Consider the following 9119-nt stretch of genomic DNA (forward strand, 5'->3'; position numbering starts at 1 on the left):
GAGGCTGGGCAGGTTCCAGAGCCTTTATTGAAGTGAAGAATCAGTGAAACAAGCTTCACCACCCACATCCCTACAAGCACCAAGCAGGTGAGAAAACAAAGCCTTGTGTCCCTGAAGGGCATGGGGGAAAAGTAGGTGCTTCTGTGCAAGGTTACAGACATGGCATGGAGTGGTCCTATGCACTGCTATGGCAGAGAGACCCCTTCCGTTGTTCTGGCTGTGTCAGCCCAGGCAGGGCACTGCTGTCTGGCCTTTGGCAGCCCCTCCCCTGCTCCCTAAGCACACCCTTGCATGGGTTGTCTGTTGGTCTGAACTGGATTTGCAAGCAAGCTGCCCTTTTACAGTCTGCCTGAGCGCTAGGCTCAGCTCTGTAGTATCTGTTGCTCTGGGCCCAAATCCTTTGCTTTCTTGTGGAGACACTCCTTCTTAAGGCTGTTTGGTGTTCAGCAAGCTGTTAGGCTGATTCTCCAGGTGCTCTGCTGCTGCTGGCATTGGATGTGAGCCACTTCATCCTAAAGAACTGGAGATATTCCAGCAGGTGAAGTGCAGATGCTGCTTCTGAAGGGTACTTCCAGTGCAGGTCTGGGGCTGCCACTGTTGTGCTGCAGTGCAAAGCCACAGCTCCTCGAGTCACAATCGCCTCAAAAGCATCCCTCATTAGTCCAGGAGGCAGAGAAGCAGCCGAGTTTCCTTGGGCAGCTCTAAGAAAGGAAGCCTGTTTGCTTCTCTACCTGCCTATATTTAAGCTGGATATGTCCAGAGGGCTGTGTCCACTGTGTGGGTTCTGATCTGTCCCCTTCACTGCTCTTGGGGTGAGGGCCAGAAACACTGCTAGTGTGACGCTGTGCCCCAGGCCGAGGGGTGTGCTTACACACTGCTGTTCCCAGGAGCCTTATGAGCTGTGCTGTGGGTGGTGGCATCTGCTGCCTGTTTGCTGCAGGAGTGCTGCACGCAGCCACGTGCCACAGCGTGTCTGGATGTGGGCCTTTGGACCAAAGATGACATTCCTGCCAATGACTAAAGCTGTAGTGGGGTTGCTGTTTTAAATCAGGTTATCCCTAGCTTTTGCATCTTCTTCCCTGTTAAATATCAATGAGCAGAGCCTCCTCAGTATAAGGGCTTTGACATGGGTGTGTGTGCTTGGCCCAGCCAAGGTAGACAGTGACCGTGAGAATCTGGAGCAGTAGCAGCGCCTGAGTCCCAGGCAGTGCCAGGAAGCCCCCAGTTACATCACAGAGGTGAATCCACTGTGAAGTTTGTAAAAAAAAAAAAAAAAAAAACAAACAAACAAAAAAAAAACCCCACCAAAAAAAAACCCCACCCCCAGGCCTCTGGACAGAATTACCATCTTGATGATGAGTAGGAGGTGGATCATCTTCCAGCCCTCTCCTCAGTGCACTTCATGTGTGCAACAAAAATGAAGTAGAAGATGCTGAAGACCAGGCAGGCATACACACAAATCCTGGCCAGCATCATTCCTCAAAGGCTGATGCCCATCATCTGCAGATGTTTGTACTTCAAGCACTGCAGCTCCCCGACTGTCTCATTCCACAGGCAGAAGTTGTAGAAGCCAATGTGTTTCTCGGGGAGGTTGATCAGGTTTCCAGCTTCCCACAACAGGGCTTAGAGCATCAGGGCCAAGGTGCCAGCAGCCTTGAGGAGGATCAGCACAGACAGCAGGTGCCCAGCGCACTTGCGGTGCAGCAGACCCATTCTGGTGCCTAGAACCAACCCTTGCCTGTTTCTTTAGCCTGGTTTCCTGTGGAAGGAAGGCTTGTAGAAGCATGTGCTTTTGGTTCAATCACCTCACCTCCATGAGGTACAAAAGTAATTAAAAATTGTCCTAGCTGCAGAGGGCTTCTAGAGAGGGGGCAGAGAACAAATTTCCTAGCAAGCTCATGGAAATAGATGGCAAGGGTGGAGGAGAGCCAGCTCAGAGAGCCTGTTCTGCTGTGTGATCTCTACGTGTATGAGGGCCTAGGGAAATCCCATGGTATCTCTGCCCTCTCCTCTGCTTTGAGGCTCAGGTCTAGCAGGACCTATTCCTCAGTGATGCCCCTCTGCATCTGCCATACTGCAGGCAGATTTACCTCAGCCTCCTGCCACCTTCCCAGCCTAGCTCAGTGAGTAAATCCCTGTACTCAAGTGTCACAGGGGCAGAAACATGCCTGTGCCCTGTGTGAGGCAGAGAGCACAGGTGGCCCTGGAGGCAACTTAGGGTTTGGCAATGAAAGCTGCAGCCTGGCTCCCTGCCACCAGCAGAGCTGCAGACACAGCATCCGAGAGCTCTGCAGCAGCCCTAAGGCCAGACTGGAGAAGCAGAGGATAAACAAGAAAGAGCTATCACCCAGTGTACAGCTGTGACTTCTCCCAGACATCTGCAAGCCCTTTGCCTCTCTGGAGGTGACTGCCTTTGGATGGCAGAAGCTGTGCCTTTGCTTCCTAGGTGCTAGAAGCCAAGCGCAGCACAGCGAGCCCCAGCCTCGCTTCACTCCACTTGTGTCTGGGAAGCCTGGCTAGAAGCACTGGGCTTCACCATGACAGAGCTGTGTGTCCTGGTCTATCGGGCAGAGAGCCTCCATGTGCATGGCTTAGGAGCCCTGAGTGTGAGATGGGGCTTTTAGGGACCCTCTGTGCTGCTGGGACTGCATGGCCCTTCCTTCTGCTGGCTTGTAGGCAAGTGAGCACCTTCCTGGCCTGGGACCGTGCCTCCCCCGCAGCGACCAGCTGCTGCCTGAGTACCTGGGTAAAGGCAGAGGGACTGGGAGGCCAAGGCATGCCCCTCCGGCACAGGATCTGCCTTTTAAAAGGCAGATGTTTAAGTAGTAGTGGTGGCTTCTGCGATAGCCTGTGGAAAGATGCCAATATCTCCAAGCAGCAAGACATCTCACCTGCCTCAAGACACTTGTATCTGCAGTGTCCAAATTGTGCAGAGAGCACACTATAACCTAGAAATTTGGACTCCTACTGGTATTGTTGTATGCCAAGCCAACTTAGGTCTTGGCTGACAGTGGAATCATAACAAAAAGGATATAAAAATCTGCACGGTGTTAAAATTGCTTCCACTTCAACTCACATCAGTGTGAGAGAAGCCCTCTCCCAGCTGTGTTTTATACCACTGAAGGAAAAAGTAGTTCTGCAGTCGAAAACTTGAGACTCTCAGTATGATGTTGTACTAAATTACTTTGTCCTCTGAGTATTTTGCTGTCAAATTTGGTGATTAGGAATCAGTATGGATCAGGTGGATAAAGCTGCTTCTCTGTGCCAAAATCCCACATCATGTACAACTCAAATAACATTTCATTTGAAATATAACAAAAATCTTAAAAGGGCAAGAGATGTCTGTGTCTCTGCTGAGCCACTGGGTCATGGAGACCAGTCATTCTAGCTCTGGTTAGCCTACACTATCCTGGAGCTGAAAGGGTAATAGTGTTCAAGTTAAACAGCTTGCTTCCAAACCAGTATGTACTGGAAGACAGAGTAAAACTTCCTTAATGTACTGGAATTCTACCAGCCAAGGTAAAGAAGAAAGTTCCCACTCTGCAGGTATTAGGCAATGAATTTTGCCCTCTCTGGAGGTGGAATGGGCTAAGCTCATCTGTTAGATTTGTTCTTTCCCCAAAAGGATTGACCCTATTCTCCCATCCTCCCCCTCCATCACCTCCTCTACTGCTCATCTGGCTGCTTTATGAGTTGTCTGAGAACTGAAACAATTATCCCAGGGGAGGGGTAAAAAGGGCAGAACACAGCTTCTTGTCATCAATTTGGGTTTTTTTTCCATGGGTTTGATTCTTAACCTGTTTTACTTTTTTTAATGTTTTGGTGGAGTTTTCCCTCTTTCAGGAAAGAAGGGAAGAAAGACCCACCAGACTGAGTAACAGATGAATGCAGGGCCAGATGGGAAAAAGCCTCTTTCTCAACAAAAGCATGTCAGTAGCAAGCTCAGGAAGTAGCTGAGCTTGTGGTCTCCATCCTCCAAAGACAATTATTACAATCCTTCTGTGTCCACTGTGGTTCATGTTGTTAAGCAAGGCAGACACACGGGGGACTCCCTGGAAGCTGCATACAAGAGCACCCACACAATTGAGGCAGCATTACTGCTCTCTTGGCTGAAAGGCCTTAGTCTGGTTAGTGCCATTTTTGCATGGCAGAGCTGTCACCTCAGCTCCTGGTGCTGCTGGAGGACAGTTGAACATTGTTTAGCGACAGTACAAATGCACCTTGCAACACTGCACTGTATTAGAATTACTCCAAAATGGAAACAAAACATCTTCCACATAAACTACAGGGCTAATAGTAACTGTCACAGAAAAGATCTTTTGTAAACTCTAATGCTTCACTAAAAAAGGCTTTATTTTATACTTAAAAGAAAAAGCCTTGTCAGTATTGCACATTGTGGAGATTTAATGAAAGATGCCATTTAAATTAATTCAGTTCAAATGTTTAAAAAGTCCTGGAAGAGTATTTAATTACATTTCAACATTATTTGCAGAGGTTTAGTTTAAGTTCATTCCTTACAACTTTGGGCTGCTCATTGAGAATCTAAAAGACATACTCTTGACTCAGCTGAGAGATGCTGAAAGGTGGGCTCTTCCATAGCAATGCCCCACATCAGGAAGTTCAATGCTGACTCAAGGAAGTGGCAAGTGAAGATGTTGTCTGAGGGACAGAGAGGTCTGAAAGGACTGGAGGTGTCTCTGGGGAACAGGCCTAAGCAGAAACCTTTGTGGTTCAGCTGCCACACTGCTCTCCCTCCAAGTCATCTGCAGGACAGAGAGCACAGTAGAACTTGGAAGTGGAGAGCTTTGAGACATGAAAATTTTAAGTCTCAAGAAGACCAAGAAATTATAAATCCTTTCTGCCCCAAGGTGAGAGATATTAAGCATGAAGAGCCTATACCATAAGCCCCTTTACTGTGATATTATGGCTCCTGGGCCAACACAGTTAAAGCTTATACAGAATAATCCACATTGAATACACAGAGTGATGCTTCCTGTAGGTTTTCCTTCCAAGCTTCCAGCACTTAGTGGTTTAAGGGCATCCTGCACCGTAAGCTACAGCCACATCACTGTTTTACTACCCTCACACTGCGTGTGCATATGATTGGTCTCTCAACACAAGTGTATTTTTAGACTGTAACATCCTGTGGCCATGACTTCCATTTAGTTATGTGCAATACAGAAAAAACCCAGCCCTTGACTGCTTTGGTTGTAGCTCTCCTGTGATAAGTAATGGTGAATCATTGCCCCTTGTTTTCCTTTCCCATAAGTTTTATGATTTTGGGACTGCTTAAAAATATGTCCTAGGAGACCTCCTCAAGACAAGTCTAAACCGGCAAAAACTTGGGAAAGAAAACAAAAGGAGAAGAGGCAGAAGCAGATTAAAGCAAAAGTAAATATATATCAACATATCCAAAACAACAGATTTAAAACTCTGCAGGATTTAAATAGACATCAGCACCATACTTCTTGTTTTAAGGAAATCAGCAGCATCTCACATTTCCTTGTGAGGAATGTGCAATCCTTGTGCAATGCTCTTTCTCTGCCTAATTTGTAGGAGGCAACATGTCTAAAGCAGAGACACTACTTTAAGGTGCTTTATGGCAACTTCCCCACCAGTTTTATTTTCGGGTTGCTTTGATTTCCAACATGACTTTACCTTCAAAGGTACTTCAGAGCATACCCTGCTGATGGTTTGTGTACACATCCCCAGCCTAGTCAAGAATCTCTTTGACACGTTTTTCATCTTCCTAAATTAGGAAGCATGCATGCACACACCCCAACATATCTCCCATCTAGTGTCTCAGCCTAACAACTGTGCTTTAATTGGCCCAAAGCATTAAACCAAGCCTAACTGCTGTCTGAGTGCAGAGCCCTGGCTCACATGTGTTTTCCATTGTTTAACTTTGTACCTCAGATAGCAGAGAAATAAAGAGCCTGATGGCCACCTGTCAGACTCATTAACAGTACCTCTGTTAGCAGCATCTCTGCTATATTTCCTCCTCTAGCCATGCACTGAGAGCTAAGTGGTCCTGAGGTGAGGTTATCTGCAGAGATAGCCTCGACAGGCTGCCTTCATCTGTGTTAGCCCTGTTACAGGTTCTGCCCACTCAGTGTGCTCCAGAAACAACCCACCAAGTCTACCATGCAAATCCTCAGAGAGCACTGCTTATCTCAGATGTGGGCAACTTTCTACCCTTCCTGGTTTGTAGCTGACCCTGCTCCAACATATCCCTTCAAGAGGAGCTTCCCATCACACACAGCAGGCATGACACAGCCTGCAGACCAGGAGATGGATATGTGGAGCCAAGAGACCAGCCTGTTGACCAAGGGCATCACAGACTTCTGGCTGAGCCTCCATAAAGTCTCTGCTGCAGTGGGTCAAGCAGACAGGACACGGCATGTACTTACAGAAGTACAATGGCCATTACTCAGCCTAAGTGAAAAGATAATGATGAATTGGGAGGAACAACAGCTCTGTGGCAGGAGGGAATTAAAGCCTGCTGCTGGAAGGAAACATTTTAAACCAAACACCACACTTCTGTCAATTTGACATGCACTTAAAGCACCACTCTTGAGTACAGGAGCAGGGTGGAGAAGTAGGGACTTAGAGCACATGTGAGCAGCAGCTATCCCCTTGCAAAATACTGAAACCTCCATGTCCTCAGCAGCCTCAAGGGGACAGGTTGGGAAGAGATTGAGGCCCCAAAGGGCAGGCAGGTGCCAGCCAGACATTAGAGCACCTGGATCCATGGCTCCTGCTAGAGCTCTAGGAGACACACACCACTTGTGATTCACAAGCTGTGAAATCCAGCTCAGCTAAGCTGAGGTTCTGTTTAATTAGAGAAAATGCTACCCTATGGAAAAGCAAAGACTTGTGCAATCAGTATTACCTGTCTGACTTCAGCTACCAAACAGAAACCTCAAGGAATCACACTTACAAACGTGCAGTAAGCAGCAGTTTTGGTGCTCAATGGATTGACCGATGCAATTTTAACAGCTTAATGCAAAGGGAAGCCATTTATTTAAGGTGTTTATTTTTAGCAGCTGTAGAGCTAAGGGAGAAATGGTGCTTGCAGAGCCAAGAAAAACACAAACAAGGACAGTATGAGTCTCCTTGCATCCTCCCTTGCCACTGCCACCGCCACACCACCACCAGACCTGCTATGCCCGCTACCACACATACCTCTATCATGACCCACCTTCACCTCAGGGGAAGTTACTGTAAGTCTTGAGCTTTTATTTTCAGATATACTGGTGGTGTAGGGACGACCAGGGTCCTCACAAGAGGTGGTTGTGCTACGGCATTAAACAGTATTCATTTATGTCAAGCAGCTTCTATCTCTGGGATCATCCTTCATTCCATGATATAGGAACCTTGATATGTCACCTAAGGGAGAATTTGCCTTGAAACACCTTGAGTGGCTCCCTTCCACAGTTTATGTGTATACCTATGTATGTGTGCTTACGTATGACAGAGCAGAAACCTCAGGGTGGGAAGACTAACTCTGGGTCAAACTCAAATGCAAGTCACTGCTTTTGTTTGCCTTGTATCACACCACGTGGCACACCTGCACTTCTCATCAGGGGTCATATTGCTCGGCCATCTACAAGGCCATTAAAAGGGAAATCTTTGTGCTAAATGTATTTAACATTTCTTTTCAAAAGCAAGCAATAGACAGAGTTCTATTTGTTCTCCCAGGCACTAGCACTAAGTTCTCAGTATCAGCCATCTACCCATGCTGTCTCTGAGATGCCTGGCCACAGAACCTTGCAGTCCCTCAGAATAAAGCCCTTCCCTCACCCCCGAAAGGCAGCTTTCACCCAGCGTGGAGACGGAAAGGAGTGTCTCAGTGAGTGCATCCAGCAGCCTCCCACTGCCCTTTGGCAACAAGCACTTTCTGAGCGACCTTTGGGTTTGGTCACAACATCCCAGCCTTGCAAAATGTGTAGTTCAGAACTGCAGGCTCCCAGAAACCCCACATGAAAAGCTGCCCATCACTGCAGCTACTCTCCAGCACTTCCTAAGCCTGGTGGTGCTCTGGGGAGCACACTGCCACATGCCCCTTCTCCAAGGCCTCTGCTACGCTTCACACACATCACAGCCCCTGCCCTGCACTGTGCCTTCATCCTTCCCACCCCATACAACACTTTCCCACCCTCTCTGATAAATGCCCAAGCCCCTGCTCGACTCCCATCTCCCTGTTGACAACCCCAAAACAATACCTTGCACTGACACAAACGGTTCCTCCAGGATAGAAATCTTTCAAGACACTTTTGCCATTTTGTGCATACAGAAGGGAAGCAAGTGGTGTGGCAGATCCCTTTGTGACTTCTTTCTGCTTTTAATTTTTTTTTTTTTCAGATTTAATTTATCTCTGGAGGGCAAATAGGTGTTGGCAAGAAAGTAGTCTCACACCATCCCATGCAGAGGACAAGCAAGCAATCAGAAACGCCAGTCATCAAAGGACTGATGAAACTTCACTTTCAGCAGAGCTCACATTTTACCAGAAACATTTATACCGTATTCTGACCTGAAAGGAGTCTATCAAGTCTTATATAAAAGATTCAGCCATCTGGTCCCTTCACACTCTTGCATCGGCATGGCATGCACCCGCAGCACGCAGACATGGCACTTCCACTATCATCTACCAGCTGTCATTTCTGGAGCAAGAGACGTGCCATGGTGGCACAGCCAGAGACACGATCATTAGCAGGCTTTACAAGTGCAAGGTCTTCCCACAAGGCACAGCGACACCTACCCTACCATGAAACCTCCAGCACCTGAGACATCTTCAGGAGATCCACCTTGTCTGAAACTACTCCATTGTATGGATCTGCAACTACAGAGTCTCCAGCACTGGAACTCTCGTCAGGCAGCAGGTCTTGAAGGAGGGAAGGTAGGATGCAAGCTGGAACATGAGACTTACAGGAAATTAAGGATTGCTGCAACAACTCACACCAAGGGGAAAAGGGAGGAAGGAGAATGATGAGCTAAAGTTTGTGAAATTTGCCATCTGCATTTGTATCTGTAATAAATTAGGGTGATTCTCAGTTACACTATGGTAAAGTTAAAAAAACCCTGTTCACAACAAATGAACATGTCTGATTATAAATACT

The 9119-nt window shown here is 47.4% G+C and overlaps 1 protein-coding gene across 1 annotated transcript; it reads right to left on the reverse strand.

The window, feature by feature from the left end:
* Positions 1–286: 286 nt before the first annotated feature.
* On the reverse strand, positions 287–1921 carry LOC128971096 (transmembrane protein 140-like). Its single transcript, XM_054386512.1, is given in 3 exon segments — positions 287–1270; positions 1321–1392; positions 1395–1921. Coding segments are annotated over 3 exon segments (579 nt in total). The 5' UTR covers positions 1714–1921; the 3' UTR covers positions 287–1082.
* Between the last annotated feature and the right edge of the window lie 7198 nt (positions 1922–9119).

Source organism: Indicator indicator, chromosome 14, assembly GCF_027791375.1.
Source record: "Indicator indicator isolate 239-I01 chromosome 14, UM_Iind_1.1, whole genome shotgun sequence".
NCBI lineage: Eukaryota > Metazoa > Chordata > Aves > Piciformes > Indicatoridae > Indicator > Indicator indicator.